This window comes from Ostrinia nubilalis, chromosome Z, assembly GCF_963855985.1.
Source record: "Ostrinia nubilalis chromosome Z, ilOstNubi1.1, whole genome shotgun sequence".
NCBI classification, from domain to species: Eukaryota; Metazoa; Arthropoda; class Insecta; order Lepidoptera; family Crambidae; genus Ostrinia; species Ostrinia nubilalis.
Window position 1 is genome coordinate 20,360,686 of NC_087119.1, and position 16,957 is coordinate 20,377,642.

General features: G+C 35.9%; 1 protein-coding gene across 6 annotated transcripts in view; it reads left to right on the top strand.

Annotated features, from left to right (window-relative positions):
* Window positions 1-16,957, top strand: part of LOC135086550 (JNK-interacting protein 3) — a 52,085-nt gene that overhangs the window by 4,723 nt on the left and 30,405 nt on the right. For 4 of the 6 annotated variants that reach the window (XM_063981287.1, XM_063981288.1, XM_063981290.1 and 1 more), the window contains exons 5-11: window positions 6,426-6,573; window positions 7,278-7,313; window positions 7,883-7,900; window positions 9,119-9,176; window positions 9,423-9,582; window positions 11,178-11,303; window positions 14,395-14,519. In XM_063981287.1, the coding sequence (XP_063837357.1) occupies window positions 6,426-6,573; window positions 7,278-7,313; window positions 7,883-7,900; window positions 9,119-9,176; window positions 9,423-9,582; window positions 11,178-11,303; window positions 14,395-14,519 (671 nt within the window). The remainder of the gene's footprint in view (window positions 1-6,425; window positions 6,574-7,277; window positions 7,314-7,882; window positions 7,901-9,118; window positions 9,177-9,422; window positions 9,583-11,177; window positions 11,304-14,394; window positions 14,520-16,957) is intronic. The other 2 variants (XM_063981289.1, XM_063981292.1) reach the window with 1 other exon arrangement.

The following is a 16,957-nucleotide window of genomic DNA, read 5'->3' on the forward strand; positions in this document are numbered from 1 at the left end:
CAGTCCACCGACTTTTAGTTGGCCGATAGTTGGGCCCGGTTCTAATTTGTATGAAGAATCGGCCGATATCAAATCGGTGTAATGTGCGCACTTTCATACATGTCCATACTGATTAACAGCCCGACCCAACTATCGGCCAACTACAAATCGGTGGTCTGCGCCTAGGCGTAAAGGTCACCCACCAGAGGTCAACAATCCGTCAGAGGTCTAGGTCTCCTTGGAGAACGCCCCTATAGATTAAATAGGTTACATAAGTACGGCCGAATGTTTTCGTCCACAGTATACTTTTAGTATTAGCAGTCTAAGTGTGAGCTATTCATAAAATTAATTTATATTGTTGACTATCTACAAATTGGTTATAGACTGATTTAGGATTATTTATTGGTAATTGAACATTTAAATATTTCCACAATGCAATAATTACACTTTCGCTTTAGATGACTGTGGGTGGACATACTTGTTTGGATACTAATGAATAATTCGAATCTCGGAGACAGACGCATTCCCAAATTATCTTGAAGTAATAAAGAAATTATTGCATATAAACAATGGCACAGGTCAAACCGCACGAGATTATGCAGAGGTCGTTCTATGAACTACTCATTAATCACAAATGTTCAATATTGTTTGACGGTAATTAATAATGACCTTAATGACCGTATTAAATTGATTAATTCAGGAAGAAAAATATTTTGCCTGTGTAGAATTAGATTAAACTGTACAGCAGTGGCATCATCTAAAAAACTACAATAGTTTTTATGAAGACTACTTACCTATGTGCAATCTTTTTTACTTTTTTACAATTACATGAAATACTTTTTAATAGGTTTATTAATTAGTATACTTTGATATTCGATAGAAAGAAGTCTATCCATCTTCTGAGGCGTCTGATAAAGTGAATTTGCAAGAGCATTAACGTTACGACCCTGCCAAGACCCAAGATGTTATTTTATATTGAACTCTAATTTATTGAGAGCAGAGGTGATTATTGACTGTTACGTAACCATTATCCACGAGCAAATTGGATAATGTTGTAGCCATTTTGTAAATAATTTAATTAAATGATGTATTGTGTAGACGTCGTTTTTGTATTATCTTTTATTCATTGATAGTATGATATTTTTTTTAAAATAAACGTTATTTTATTATTTATTATTTCATTTTCTGAATATATTTATCAATAGAATACATAAGATGTGTTGAAATAGTCACACATGGTTGGCGCTGTCCTCATCAGCTCGTCATATAAGTTAGGATCGTATTTAGTGCCAACCACCACCCTGGTGCAAATTTGAAGGGGGTAGATGGGAATAAAGGATCGAATTGTGATGAAGAAAATTTTAATCTTATATTTGGTTAAATTCAAACCAAATTAAATTATTTTAGTCACATGTATTTTATAATATTGGTCTTGATGAGTAAGGTAATGCCTTTCGAAACACATTGCAACATCTAAAAGCGTTGCGGCAAACGCTCTGAGCCTATCCAGTTATTGGAGTTATTGCGGAATCATCCAGTGTTATACATCGTTATAAATTAAAACTTGTTGTTATTAAAATGCAATTGATTAACGTTCTCTTTCTTCATAATTGGTTGTATTGAAAAGTTTGATAGATGTCGATGGGTGCCTGGAACAAAGCCGCAATAGCCATAGCAGCAGTTTTCCGATTAAGTGATTTTAGTAAACTGCGGGTCCCTATACACCTTTTGAATTTTTTTCAGAATTTTATCTTTGAAACTGCCTGATTTACCAAAAGCACTATGGATATTGAATCGTTATTCCCATTCATCATTTAAAATTTGTTGACCGGAATAATCGTGCCATATACAATGTTAAAACTTTTATTTAAATCTTCTACAAGCAAACGGCTATTACTGTATCCTTCAGATCAGCGCCCGAGACTGCAATACACTATTGCTGTTTGATTAATTGCACACTTTTTACCGGAATAAAACCACAATGGACTCTTACGGAACCGACTTTCAATGTATGAAGCGGCAATATGTATTTTTACCTTTTTTAAAGTATATTCTAAGCACTATAACCTTATGCACATTAAATGTTACTCCAGAAAAAATAACGCATCGTTTGATATACAAACCGTTTTGATACGCCTCGTAGTTTAGAATTATTCAAAATCTGATATTTTGCTACTAGTTATTACGGGAACGCCGTCAATATTATAACTACACCCGACTAAATTTCTAGAAGCAGGTATAATCAAGTAGAACTAACCTAAAAGGACGCAGATAAGCGTTGAAGGCACTGGGCGAGGCCAGAAAGATATATGCACGTACGGACGGCGATGCATACTAAAAACTGAGGCATTTCAACTAGCTGTAAACGGTGCTATCCTATATCCTACTTCCTACTATGTACTATCCTACTAATATTATAAATGCGAAAGTTTGGATGTCTGGATGTTTGTTACTCTTTCACGCAAAAACTACACATATAGGCTATAATTTATGACGATCTGTGACAAACGAAATTTCACGCGGGCGAAGCCGCGGGCAAAAGCTAGTTTTACAATAAAAACGGATAGTAGGATGTGCTGTCGATTGTACAGTCAACAGCCGTGCTTAAAACAACTAGATAAGACACCAGTGTTTAGCTTTATGTGATGTCGTCTAACGTACGCGATAAAGACACGCAGTGAAAGTTCTAAAAACGCATAATGCGTCGGTGATATTAATTGCGTTAATAATACAGCATAATAATACTCGTGTACATTCAATTAATAGATAGTATTCGATTAAGTAACCAGCTATTCGACTTACGTAAAATTGTTATGAAATATTACGTAATATTTGGAATATAAATATCGGCATTTAAAAGTGTGCCAGAGGAAACTTTTCCGAAGCGTTTTCTTTGTGGCGTAATATGTTTTCAAAGGCAGACTTCTCTAATTGGAGTCGGTGAGGGGCTGAAGGCTGTTGGAAATTGCGAAGGGCTTGTTAAAACGCCCACACTCGCTCGCCACAGGGGATTAAGGGTAGTGATGGAAAATTGTCGGGTCTTTTGAGTCTTTTAAAATGGAGCTTTTGTGTGTGAAACCGGTTTGATGTGGTCTCTCAACGGAATCTATGGCAGAAACTTAGATGCAACTAAAAGTAACTAGAAGTTGCAGTTTCGTTGCAATTGCGTTTCACCGTGTGTTCTGGGCCGAATACTTAAACGCAACGGTTAACTTAAATTATTTTGCCAGTTTCTAGTGAAGAATTACTAACCTACCCAATTTTTTTCAGTTTTTTGTGATGGAGTGGATGGAAATATCCCTTTCTCATTACTTTTTGAACATCCCTCGTATCTAAAGTTGACAACACATCGCACAATTTTAAGTGCTTGTATAAGGACTACTTGAGTTTGTGCCATCTTGAAATAAGTAGGCAAAAAGGAATTCGGCACACATAATCTCAGGATTTACTTTAGTCTGGAGACTAGTACATATTACCCAACCCTAATCTGTGTGCTTCCAGCAGTAAAAATATTTTACGAAAACATGGAAGTGAATGAATAGAGTTTGCAATTTAGTTCAAAGGATACAGGCAGGGGCAACGTAATATCATAATAATATTTAGGTAACTAAGCGTTCGATCAATATTTATGTGAATAATATGAGTGAACCAATAATGGTAACTGATACCTTCCTAAGTCGAAGTGACAACGACAATTTACATGTATAGGAAGAATGTTTATACATTTATACTACTACTTTGCCTGGCCAATTCCCAATCATTTTATTTGGGGTCGGCTCTCCGCGTCATGCGTCTCCAGGCGGCTCGGTCCTGGGTTGTCTTACTGTTAACTTGGGCTTCTTTAAGTTTCGTTATTGATTACGGACATCCATGTAATATGTCCATGTTTATACATTCATATGACCGACAATTTGGTCCAATGATACTCGGGTGAGAAGAGAAATGTTTTGTTTTGTTCAACTTGTTATTTAATCAAGATTTGCCGGCTGACCCTCGACTCAAGATGCCGACGCGACTGCATCCGTCTGAAATGCGCTCTAATAATTTCCAGTAATACATAACGTTTTTATTAACCGTCTGTTTATATACGTTTCAAGGATTTCATGCAAATTTAACGTTTGCTTAACTCTGGCTCATTCATATTTTTTATGATTTTAGGAAATTAATAAAGTAAATGCAGACAAACAAAAGTAAATGGAGGAAAAATACGATGTGTTTGTATGAATGCTAAATAATGTTAATAAATAATATATTCATTTAGAGTGTAATGTAATTTTTCATGATCCACTTAACGACAGCTAACATGATATGTATTGTAGCCAATTAGTGTTCGTCCAAGCATCGGCCGTTGTTACTATGAAGCATCTAATAATAGTTTAATTTAGGTTTCCCTTCGTTACTTCATTAGGGAAAATGTATTGCCTGTTTCCTGCGAGCGACTCGACGCATCTATAAATAATAAGACAGCAGTTAATCGAGTGCATGTTATAAAATCGATTGTTTTAGCGCTCGTAGTAATAAGTTTATCGGCACCATTTGCTTGGCTTCCTGTGTGTCATCTTACACGTAACCTCACTGTCGACAAAAATGTTTACCTAGATAACGTTGTTTTCATCAGTTTAGCAAGATAAAACTACTAACGATTCTTTCATTAAGAAAAGGTGGTTAAAATTATCAGTGAAATATAATCGTACTTCATACAATATATTTAAAGTTACAATTACAACTAATTACTTATACTGTACATGTTATTGCGGTAAATCCACATGCTGTTTAGGAGGCAGGCGATAAGCATCGTTATGCTACTTCGCGCGCGACTGCTTGTTCTGTTGCAACCGTCCTCTTCGCATTCGCATGATAAAGAGTAGTGGATATTGCTGAATTTCGACTGTACGCATCCCAGCGGTCGCGTGTAGATATACGCACACTCCCTAATTACCGTCACGTCCTGCTCAGGCTTGAAGAACTGGAGCTGGGACAGGATACGGCATACGGGCTCAGCTGATTGGCGAGCCCTGTCGCACTCCTTTAAATGATTAGCATCAAGATCGTAATTAAAACAACCCCGATCGGTCACAGACGAGCACTGGTAGCACTTCAAACATTCCACTCGTGTCCACGCTAGTAAAAATATAACAATAGCTAACACGCTACATTGCATTTTTATGATCGCCGATTGACATATACGACAAACCGTGACAAGGTGTCAGTTGACTGACATTCTATTCATGAAGGAAACTAAAAAATGAAAATAGGTTTTTTATCATTTTATGATTCAAGTACTAATAATTATATTATAGCCTGACCAGGAACATAAAAACCCTGGCACAGAGGCGCGTCAATTGCATTTGATAGTGCAACACTGAGTACAGTCGTACCTGTGTGAAATTTATAGGCTAACTTTATGTATCAGGATTCAGGATTACGGGCTAATTTGATATTTTCATAAATTAACGAAAACATATTATTATATGTAACCTGATTTAAATAAATTAAATGAAACCATCAATCGAGCTAGTAGAATTTATTTTATTATTCATCAATAATCAAATTCAGAACTTGAATATTCAACTGCAATGTCTGCTCATGAACGCTTCAAACTCGGTACTTCTTTCCCAATCCCATAAAATTCAACACTTAGAAAGTGACAAAAATTTTTAAAATAGGTAGTTGAAACAAACCACAGCTAATTTTCACAGTGGACTGTACTATACGATAAACATGTCAGTCAATTTGACAACCTTTGTCGGAAACATTATTCAATGAAAATATTGTCCGAACCCTTAGTATTTCTCTTCGACAAATACTTTAACACATTGTGAACCACTTTTCTTTCACGACTATAAAAATATTTTAGCAATTTAATTCATAAAACCAATTGCGCACATTTAAAATAAAGTTTGTTTACACTTTGACAGCAATAGACTGACATGCAAGGTGACATGTCAATGAAGTTTTCAGTTACTGTTGCCATTAAAAGAAATTAGTACCATTAGTTTTCCGCAACATGGCGAGGGTTTTTATGTTCCTGGTCAGGCTATAATAATTATTTCGACGTTCTATTGTCTTGTTTAATTTAATCTCCTACAGTGAATGCTTTATCAATTTCTGATTCTAGTTTCTAGGTGTGTTATGCTTCGTATATACTACTTATAATTCAATTAATCCCATTACCTAACTCAATGGTCGTTGTTAAACTTACTATCCTTTTATAGCAGACCGTATTTAGGGATCAATAGCAATAAAAATGGAATCTTTGTTTTATTCAAGTCCTCGAGAGACTTTGATACTAAATTGCTTTATTTGTGACGTCTGTAATAGTAACGAACGCCTATAAACTTTTGTAGGTAGGTTTACCATAAAAGCAATTGCTCAATGTGTACATTTTCAGGAAACATACTATTAATATTAAACGTAAATACATTATGCATTATTGTTTATTCCAGGCAACCTCTCCTGTCACACCGCAAAATGCGAACGCGGGCAAATCGCAAACTAAAAGTGAAAAACGCAGTGCCAACACTTTGTACCAGGAGCTGGCCTTCCATGACACCGAGAACATTACCGAAGGCGACGATGGAGCTGACATCACAGGTAACGGCTGACACATTTAGGCCCGGTTTCCACCAAAGAGACGAAAGGAGATGTGTTTTGAATAACCAATCTAACCAACCTTTGCCACATCTCCTCTCTGCTCAACTACGGTTCAGAATTCTGGTTAATATTTAAAACATATCTCCTCTTGTCTCGTCACCGCTCCGCTTTGGTAGAAACCGGGCCCTAGGTGCGCGTAAGCTGAGACTGAGAGTCAGGTACTACTGACAGCAGTACTACAAATAAGCATGGACATTTTTTGGAGCCGTTTGCGTAGTTTCGGGGTCTATCATAATTATCAGCTTACGCACACCCTTAGTTTTTAGTAAAACCCGTTTTTATGTCGAATTGTAGGGTGTCAAAATAACTGAATCGCCAGTCCTTTCTACAGTCTTTTCACAGACCTACAGATGTGCTTGCTGAATAGCCGTTATGCGCGTGTGTAATATTTAAAAAATGAATTATTTGGGTCTAAGTTTTGACAAGTTAATAATTTGGTATTTTCCTGCGAATGGCCCGAAGTTGGACAGGAAAATTCCCACAAATAAAAGTGCAAATAAGGTTACATTTGACGGTCACCTTTGTATCGAAATCACGGACGCGTTTGAAATTCAAATATTATTCCCCAGCGTCATGATTTGATCTGAATATTTTTATACACTTGCGGTTTGTTTCTTAATTGTGTATTTATCTTTCTCTCACAGGGAGTTGGGTGCATCCCGGCGAATATGCTTCCTCCGGTAAGTTGTAGTGACTTTATCTTGAGATTAAATTACCTAAACAATTATCAGTATTTAGTATGATTGCCATTTATGTAACTACAAAATATATAATATAACATTAAATCTTAACATTGATATTTTTGCATATAAATGTATCTAAATAGCACTATTGAATGTTGCATGATATATTGTGTACTTCAAAGCTTTTATATAAATCTAATGCCACTAACCTGATATAATAAAATATTGTTAGTCTTGAAAGGTCTGTGGAAAAGATGGAGAAAACTGGTTGGATGATGATTACACTCCGATTTCGATAAAATCAATTGAATGAAACGGTTATGTGGCATGCATTATTAAAATAGCTCTTTATTCACACAGCTTACGTTCTTAAACTAGGTACTGATTGCAAAAAACGTTAAATATTTGCTACTCACTGTATTGATATGATATAGAAGCCAGCTAGCCCCTTTTCTTAGTTTGATAGATCTGTGTTTTAACAATCAGTAGCCCACTGTACTCAATACTAATATTGTGTTCGTTCTGTTTCCATGCGTCTAACAAATTGTCGCCACACCGTAATGCAGTTAATGATAACTACTTTGGTAAGTAATCTATAGGCATGAAGTATGTTTATTATTAAAGTACGGAATCGAAATAAATAGACTCTAGAAATTAAACGTCGTTCAAGTTTGGGTAATCGTAGCATGAAAATGTCAATCTAAATTTTTGAATATAAAGAGAGACTTATTTATTTCGTTAAAACTATTATTTCAAAAAATTCGACATATTTTGGTTCTGTGTGATAGGTTCTTCAACAAATGTTATATAGCCTGACCAGGAACATAAAAACCCTGGCATAGAGGCGCGTCAATTGCATTTGATAGTGCAACACTGAGTACAGTCGTACCTGTGTTAAATTAATAGGCTAACTTTATGTATCAGGATTCAGGATTACGGGCTAATTTGATATTTTCATAAATTAACGACAAAATATTATTATAGGTAACCTGGTTTAAATAAATTAAATGAAACCATCAATCGAGCTAGTAGGATTTATTTTATTATTCATCAATAATCAAATTCAGAACTTGAATATTCAACTGCAATGTTTGCTCATGAACGCTTCAAACTCGGTACTTCTTTCCCAATTCCATAAATATCAACACATAGAAAGTGACAAAAAATTTTAAAATAGGTAGTTGAAGCAAACCACAGCTAATTTTCATAGTGGACTGTACTATGCGATAAACATGTCAGTCAATTTGACAACCTTTGTCGGAAACATTATTCAATGAAAATATTGTCCGAACCCTTAGTATTTCTCTTCGACAAATACTTTAACACATTGTAAACCACTTTTCTTTCACGACTATAAAAAGATTTTAGCAATTTAATTCACAAAATCAATTGCGCACATTTAAAATAAAGTTTGTTTACACTTTGACAGCAATAGACTGACATGCAAGGTGACATGATAATGAAGTTTTCAGTTACTGTTGCCATTAAAAGAAATTAGTACCATTAGTTTTCCGCAACATGGCGAGGGTTTTTATGTTCCTGGTCAGGCTATACATATTTTATTATTTTAAATATCGTTGTTGATAAGTATAAAAGTTGGCCATAGTATTTGATAAATTATTAAACATTTATGTAATATTTTTTATTACAATTTCTCTGCCTTTGTAATATGTATCTTTCAGTTGTTTTATGTTTATTTTAGAGACATGGTGTCGGTGTACCTATTATTCTTTATAGTTTTCTGCATGTCTTTGATAAGTTATATTTTATTATGTTTCCTGATGTATCGTTATTTGATGTAGGCATGGGAAAAGAGGTCGAAAATCTCATTCTGGAGAACAACGAGCTGCTCGCAACCAAGTAAGTCAAAACTTTTATACGTTTTCCCATAAACACGTGCTTAGATTACAAGTTATTTTATCATTCTTGCCTTTTGTAAAAAAAAAACCTGTGAAACAATTAATGTGCAATAAAGAGTTTGAATTTACTCTAGTCTCTCCCTCTCTTTTTTTTTTTAAATATTATTAGTAATTTGTAATGTATACTCTTTCCTTTGCTTGTTTGTGCCTTTTATACTCAAGAAATAATATTAAATTATTTTTACAGGAACGCGTTAAATGTAGTCAAAGACGATCTTATAGTTAAAGTGGATGAATTGACCGCTGAGCAAGAAATATTGAGAGAAGAGGTGGCAAGTTTGAGCGCGGCCCGAGAAAAACTAAGGGAGAGAGTGTCACAGCTGGAGGAAGAGTTAAGACATTTGAAGGTAAGGACATCAGTTTTCTTAAGATACTGTTCACTTCCGGCTCGGAACGGCCGAAAGATGTAGCGTGGGCAGCCCCCAGCGTTGCCAGACGTCCCGATTTTGGCGGGACGTCCCGATTTTTAAATCAAATTTAAATGTCCCGCGCGGGACAGGCTCGGTCCCGCTTTTCGGAGAGAGACACTGACTTCACCAGACTATTGTTTGAATTCTAAAGAATAAAACTTTAATTTCGATTTTTTGTTTTTTTTTTCTTTTTTTATTCTAAAGACGAATTTAACGATAGAGTAAATCTGATTTAAAATATTATTGTTTTGTTAAAATACAATTACTGTGGCTACTTTTGCTATCTATTGTCTCGTAAACGTAATTTTAAGTCAAATAAAAAGATAAATATTTGAAAACCTTTGATTATATACGTTTTTTTACTATGTCCCGCTTCTGACGGAAGAATCCCGCTATTTTCACTCAAAAAGTAGCAAAGTCCCGACTTGGCGAAAAAAAAAACTGGCAACGCTGGCAGCCCCCCACTAAGTGGACCGACGACCAGGTGAAGGTCGCTGGAAGAACCTGGATGTGGGCAGCGCAGGACCGGTCGATATGGAAATCCTTGGGGAGGGCTTTGTCCGGCTTTGGAAGTAATTTGGCTGAAACCAGCCAACGAGCAAGCGAACTGTAACCACACTGTATCGTGATTTGACTGAAGCTTTTTTTTACGGCACTATTCCCACCACTGTACCTATTGTGTAGCCAGGATCTACAGCTTGACCGCCAATAAAACCCAGTAGTGTTGTCCATAGTATCCTTGACTTGGTACTTGTATCTAAATAAAACGCATAATTAAAAAAAAATATAGAAGTTTTTGCAATATAATTATATAATCTGATGTGCTGTTGACTCTACATTCTAAACAGCGACCTACACCTACGTTTTATTCCAGCGCCATCTTGGGTTGTTTATGCACCTACATAATGAAAAATTCAGTTTCATTCGAGACAAGTCTCAGTCTATGTACCTATATATTTTGATTCTGCTGAAAACACATACATAATTCAGTTTGAATATTTTTCCATTCATCTGATATTTCCAAGTAAAACCAAACATTAACATGTCCAATTCTTATTAAGCTCTTTAGCAATGTATTTACAAATGCTTTGCTTTTCTGCACGAAGTACTCATTTAATAGTTAGAAGACATAGCGATCAGACGTTCTGTGAAGACTGCCGTGTCTTGTGTGTTTTTTATTTATTTATTATGATTATTTTTGTATTTTTTTTAGTTATGCATAACAAGGCAGGTATTTGACCGTAAACGCACCTAGTGTTAAGTGAGATACAGTCTAGAATGGTACATAATATGCCATGTAAGCCTCGCCTTGAAAAGGCCCGGATTATAATGTTTGTGCCTATGAGAACTTAAAAAAAAGTTTGAGACCGAAAACTGGACCAATTTAAGTTTCGACTGTTGTGGTTTCGTCCTTCGGCTTAATTCCTCTTGCAGGAGATAAGATACTAACATTTATGTGATTTATTAATTGTATTTTAATAATAATTGATCATCTTTATTGTTGGTAAAGCATTTATGTTTGTTTTTATCAGGAAACAGTGAGCAACAACGCAGGCGGCGGTGAAAATGAGGATGAAGCTGACGTGCCCATGGCTCAGCGTAGAAGGTTCACGCGGGTCGAGATGGCCCGTGTGTTGATGGAGAGAAACCAATATAAGGTGACTAACGTTTTGTGATTTTCCAAGTTTCTAGGTACAAAAATGCATTGCAATGTAAATTTACTTGGTACAAAAATGCGCCTTGTGTGAACATAATCTTTCATATCAATTATCGTCTTATTATTGATTTCTCATAACAAATTGAACATTATTCGGCTGAAATTAACGTAAGATCTTATTTTTTTCTTAATTTGAACTAGATTGATTAATATATTTTCAATTATTTAAGTGTGCAAGAGTTTATTGTAAAACGTAACGGCTTATTTGAATTTGTGACGTCATTGAGATCTTCCGCTCAGTCAAAGAGAAGATAAGATCTAGCGTTCAAGAATATATACAAAATAGGCTTTATTGTTTGGAAAAATAATGTTTTCTAAATAATAGTAGCAGCTACTTAGTAAGTATAATAAACCTATCGCTAGTGTGAATAGATGCTATCTTGCAAGTTCATCGCTGCTATGTAAGGCCAGCATACGAAAATAGTTATTGCAGTATTCAGATCAGATTTTATTTTACATAATTCAAAATTGGTGTCGTATAAAAGTAAGTAATTTCAGCGCAAACGGCTCAGTTGTTTTTATATTTCGTAGGTAGTAGGTTGTGTTGTGCGATTGACGTTCTTTCGTGAATACAAGATGCCGTTTACTATTACACCGGTTCGCAAGCTGATGTTCTTGAGAGTGTTTCTCCTGTTCCTGGTTATTATTGAGAACCGCCGCTATGGATGGAAACTGAAAGATCTCGATCAAAAGCTGGCCAAAATCCAGAAAATATTTTCCACTAACCACTCGGATTCTGAAGGAAATGAGATTTCTCCAACCAACGCTCGGATCAACGCGGGGCTTTTGTCAAAGCGTTTCTTGCTGTACGCTTTGTTGTTCCAAATTAAGAGGATCATTCAAATGCTGCAATCTCTTATTGCACGATTGTACAACAATTTTTAAAAGTTTTTCTATTTTATATTATAAATAATAAATATTTATGTATTCATATTTATTTAAAGATTATACAGGGTGTCCCAAAAACAATGGATAACCCTGTAACCATCGATAGGCCTCGCCATGATCTCCCTAACGTCCATTTTTGACCCCAGTAAAAATATCACCGTTTTCAAGATTTTTAAGTTTATGTGCATTTTTAGAAAATTGCCACCTGCGATTACTTTTTTTCATGCCATTTCTACAAATGAGGATACTTTTCAATCTAGTTTTTTTCCTTATCACAAGGGATAGTTGGTCTATCAAAATAAAAGATCAAAGTTCAACAAACTAGTTTGAAAATATGAAAATTTTAAGAAATTGCAGAAGAGAAGAAAAAATTAATTCATTGTCTTGCACTTTTGATCAGCCATCGTGTAAAAAAAATGTAGGAAGACCATCGTGCCCATTACTTTAAAAACTTCCTTGGTTAATTGAGATTCTAAAAAGGTATCACAAGCGTATGTATCCTGTATTATTTTTCTCTTATGGCTACTTGAATAGCAACTAGTATGAAAACTGCAAAAATGAGTTTTTCTCGTAATAGTTAAACTAGGACTGCATAGTGGCATTAAATACAAATGGATAATTTTTAGCATAGGAATTTAAATAAAGCAACATTTTATCATCATCATCATCATCATTTCAGCCGTAGGACGTCCACTGCTGAACATAGGCCTGTACCCTAATGATTTTCATAATGACCGCTTGGTAGCGGCCTGCATACAGCACCTTCCTGCTTATCTCTATGAGGTCGTCGGTCCACTTTGTAGGTGGACGTCCTACGATGCGCTCTCTGGTACGTAGCCTCCAAGAAAGAAAGAAAAGAAAGAAACCAAGAAAGTTTTTAAGGTAATGGGCACGATGGTCTTCCTACATTTTTTTTACACGATGGCTGATCAAAAGTGCAAGACAATGAATTAATTTTTCCTTCTCTTCTGCAATTTCTTAAAATTTTCATATTTTCAAACTAGTTTGTTGAACTTTGATCTTTTCTTTTGATAGCCCAACTATCCCTTGTGATAAGGAAAAAAACTAGATTGAAAAGTATCCTCATTTGTAGAAATGGCATCAGAAAAAGTAATCGCAGGTGGCAATTTTCTAAAAATGCACAAAAACTTAAAAATCTTGAAAACGGTGATATTTTTACTGGGGTCAAAAATGGACGTTAGGGAGACCATGGCGAGGCTTATCGATGGTTACAGGGTTATCCATTGTTTTTGGGACACCCTGTATATATTTTGGTGTTAGGTATTATTTATATATGTCCACATAAATTATGCTTGCCTATGACATAATCATAAATCATCATCACCTGGAGCGAGATCAAGCGCGAAGCTCAAGACCGAACGCGATGGAGGACTGTTGTGGACGCCCTCTGCCCCATCTAGGGGACATAGGACCTTAAGTCATGACATCTGCATTTCAAATCGTAATGGTGGAAATCTTGGATTGAATATTGATTGAGAAAGTTTGATTGTCAATTTTCGGCGCTTGGTCAGATCATGGTTTACCATCCTGCTTGGATTTATGTCGTCTCACCGAAGTTATGTAAGCTACATATTTTACACACTAAACAAGTAATAAGTTCCTTTATTGCTGTTATTTACAGTTTATTGTTTATACATAGTTATTTAAGGGACATCTATTATAGGGTGATTTAGGATGTGATAACAGCAGCTGACCTTTAATTGGAATGTCAAGTCCTACGTCATGATGATGATACATCCGACTGATTTCGGCCATGGCGACCACTTCGACTCCTGTCTTGGCGGTGCGGTGCGCCCGAAGATCGCTTACGTAGCCGATCTTCGCGGCCAACCCCCTCGCACATTAATTATATTGATAAATCTATACTAATATTATAAAGCTGAAGAGTTTGTTTGCTTGTTTGTTTACTTGAATGCGCTAATCGCCGGAACTACTGGTCCGATTTGAAAAATTCTTTCAGTGTTAGATAGACCATTTATCGAGGAAGGCTATAGGCTATACAACATCACGCTACGATCAATAGGAGCAGAGCAATAATGAAAAATGTTGCGAAAACGGGTTTTCATGCGTACGAGTCGCGGGCACAGCTAGTACGTAATAAATGTATAATTTTGTGATTTCAGGAACGTCTGATAGAGCTACAAGATGCCGTCCGCTGGACTGAAATGGTGCGAGCCAGTAGAGTCGACTCTACCATGGACAAAAAGAACAAGCAGAGTATTTGGAAGTTTTTTAGCAACCTTTTCAGGTATGCTAAGCATGTGTCACTTGCGTAATAATAATTAATTTTATTAATGCTGAGCGGATTTCTATATTCGTATTTGATTTTGTTTATTTTTAATAACTTTTGAATTTATTTTTGTAATTTTTGCATTCGCAAGTGGAAATACATAGTTAAATAATAGCTGAGCGTGGTACAATAAATTAAAGAATTTTGCATAAATGTTTCTTGCGAATTCTGACGAGGCATTGCAAAAATGCTTTGCACAATAATACGGCGCTTAAATAAAATATTAATGGGTTCGAATCCTATAAAGTTGTTTTGATTTCTCAAGCGAAAGGCCAAAATATATTTTGCTTGCATTTCGAATTGGCTTTATATTATGTGCTATAAATTGCGAAAGGCTGAAGTTGGATGTAAAAAGCGAAATACAGTTTAAAAAGGTGCGTATTGGGAGAAGCTTATTTCCAGCAGTGGACTGATGAAAATAAATTAATGAATACTGAACAACTCTGCCGGAAAAAAATAGAAAAATCCTAATAATCGATGCACTTTCCATATTTTTTCATATAAATGTTGACTTTTGAATTGAATTGACTTTCGATTAGTTCGCTACATGACAGATTGGTGCTATAGCGTAGCGTCAGATCGAGGCTCTATAGCGTAAGGTCAGGTTGAAGTGCTATTAGGCCAGTAGAATTAGATATAAAAGGTTTTATTGTTTTAATGACTTTATTTGATGCCCATTAAAACTATCCTAAGTTTTAGACTTCGGTGGAGTTGTGCTTAACTGGTGAGGCCCCCCGAAAGGGCCCTTTTTGCGGTTTTACCGCGTAAAGGACTTACTGATTGAAAACTAAGCTTCATGACGGCGTTTAATCCTGCATTGAATAAGACCAAATTCATATGTTTTGGACCAACCGTTTTCGTGCTTATCTTCGACAAAGTAGAAAATGTACGCATAATTAATGACCCTCTCTATGTCCAATGGCTCGTCACCCGCAGGCTCCCAAGCCTTGTAAAGGGCCGCCTTAACCAGCGTAAAGGACTTACTGATTGAAAACTAAGCTTCATGACGGCGTTTAATCCTGCATTGAATAAGACCAAATTCATATGTTTTGGACCAACCGTTTTCGTGCTTATCTTCGACAAAGTAGAAAATGTACGCATAATTAATGACCCTCTCTATGTCCAATGGCTCGTCATCCGCAGGCTCCTAAGCCTTGTAAAGGGCCGCCTTAACCAGCGTATCCCTGCCTGTCAAGGCTCGCGAGTTGCATTTGCTTATCCTTGTTCGTCCTAGCCGATCCTTAACTACGGTTGCTGCACCTCTTCGTTGCACTCTCTTGAACGACTCTGTTATCCACTATGGCTGCCCCTCTTCCTTGTATCCTCCTGCACAGTCGTGGAACGCATACGGTATGCCAGGTCGTGGGCAGGTCTACGGTCCGTCTCCAAAAATCAACAACAACAGGTTCATATTAAAACGCTGAAGTTTTTTTGTTTGTTAGTTTGAAAGCGCTAATCTCAGGAACATCAGTTTTCGATACTGTAAGTCGTTTACGTGGTATAACCGTAAAACCGCAAATATGCCCCTTTGGGGGGCCCCACCACTTAAGCACAACTCCGTCAAAGTCGAAAATCTAGGATAATCTTAATGGGCAACAAATGAAGCCATTAAAATTAGGTAGGAATTGCTTCCGATTTGATTATTTTCATGTTTAATTCTACTGGCCTATATAACATGTTTACAGACCGGAACTACCCTGCTACTTGTACCCATTTTCCTGCTAGTATTTCCTCTATTTTCATGCACATATTCTCAATAATAATGAACGCACATACGTCATGTTTAACTCAAGAGGCATACGAATGAAATGCTGATTTTTATGTAAGTTTTCTCAAGGGTTTGTCAAGTTCGTATACATTGGTTTTGTTTTTGCGAATAAAACATTTTTGCATAGGTCAGAATCAGCGGTCATACACGACATAAGACAAATAAGTTTGCTCTGACAAAATCATGCCCACCTTTACATTATGGTTATCAACAACTTTAATGTTAACAAGCAATGATTTGAGAATTGCATTACATGTAATCTCCTTATCTTGTATCTGGAAGTGATTACACTTTTTATCAAGTCACATTAGTACTTTAATACTTACACTAAATTCAATGAATTGATAAAGAGTGATTACTAAATTCAATGAATTGATAAAGAGTGATTAATTATTCCACCTTGTTAGCAATTTTAAGCGGGTGCATTATTTTCTAAGCTTTATCGAAATGATTTTATGGAGTTGCTTCTTCCTTTTTCAATGGCAGCGATCACGTAGACCGTGTCACCATAGGGATGCGTGAAAATAATATTAGAAAATAGGAACTTATTTTTCGTGGATGAAATCCACTCATCAAATAAGTTATTATAGATCAATCAATACACATTTTTGCCTCCATAAGTATAGTA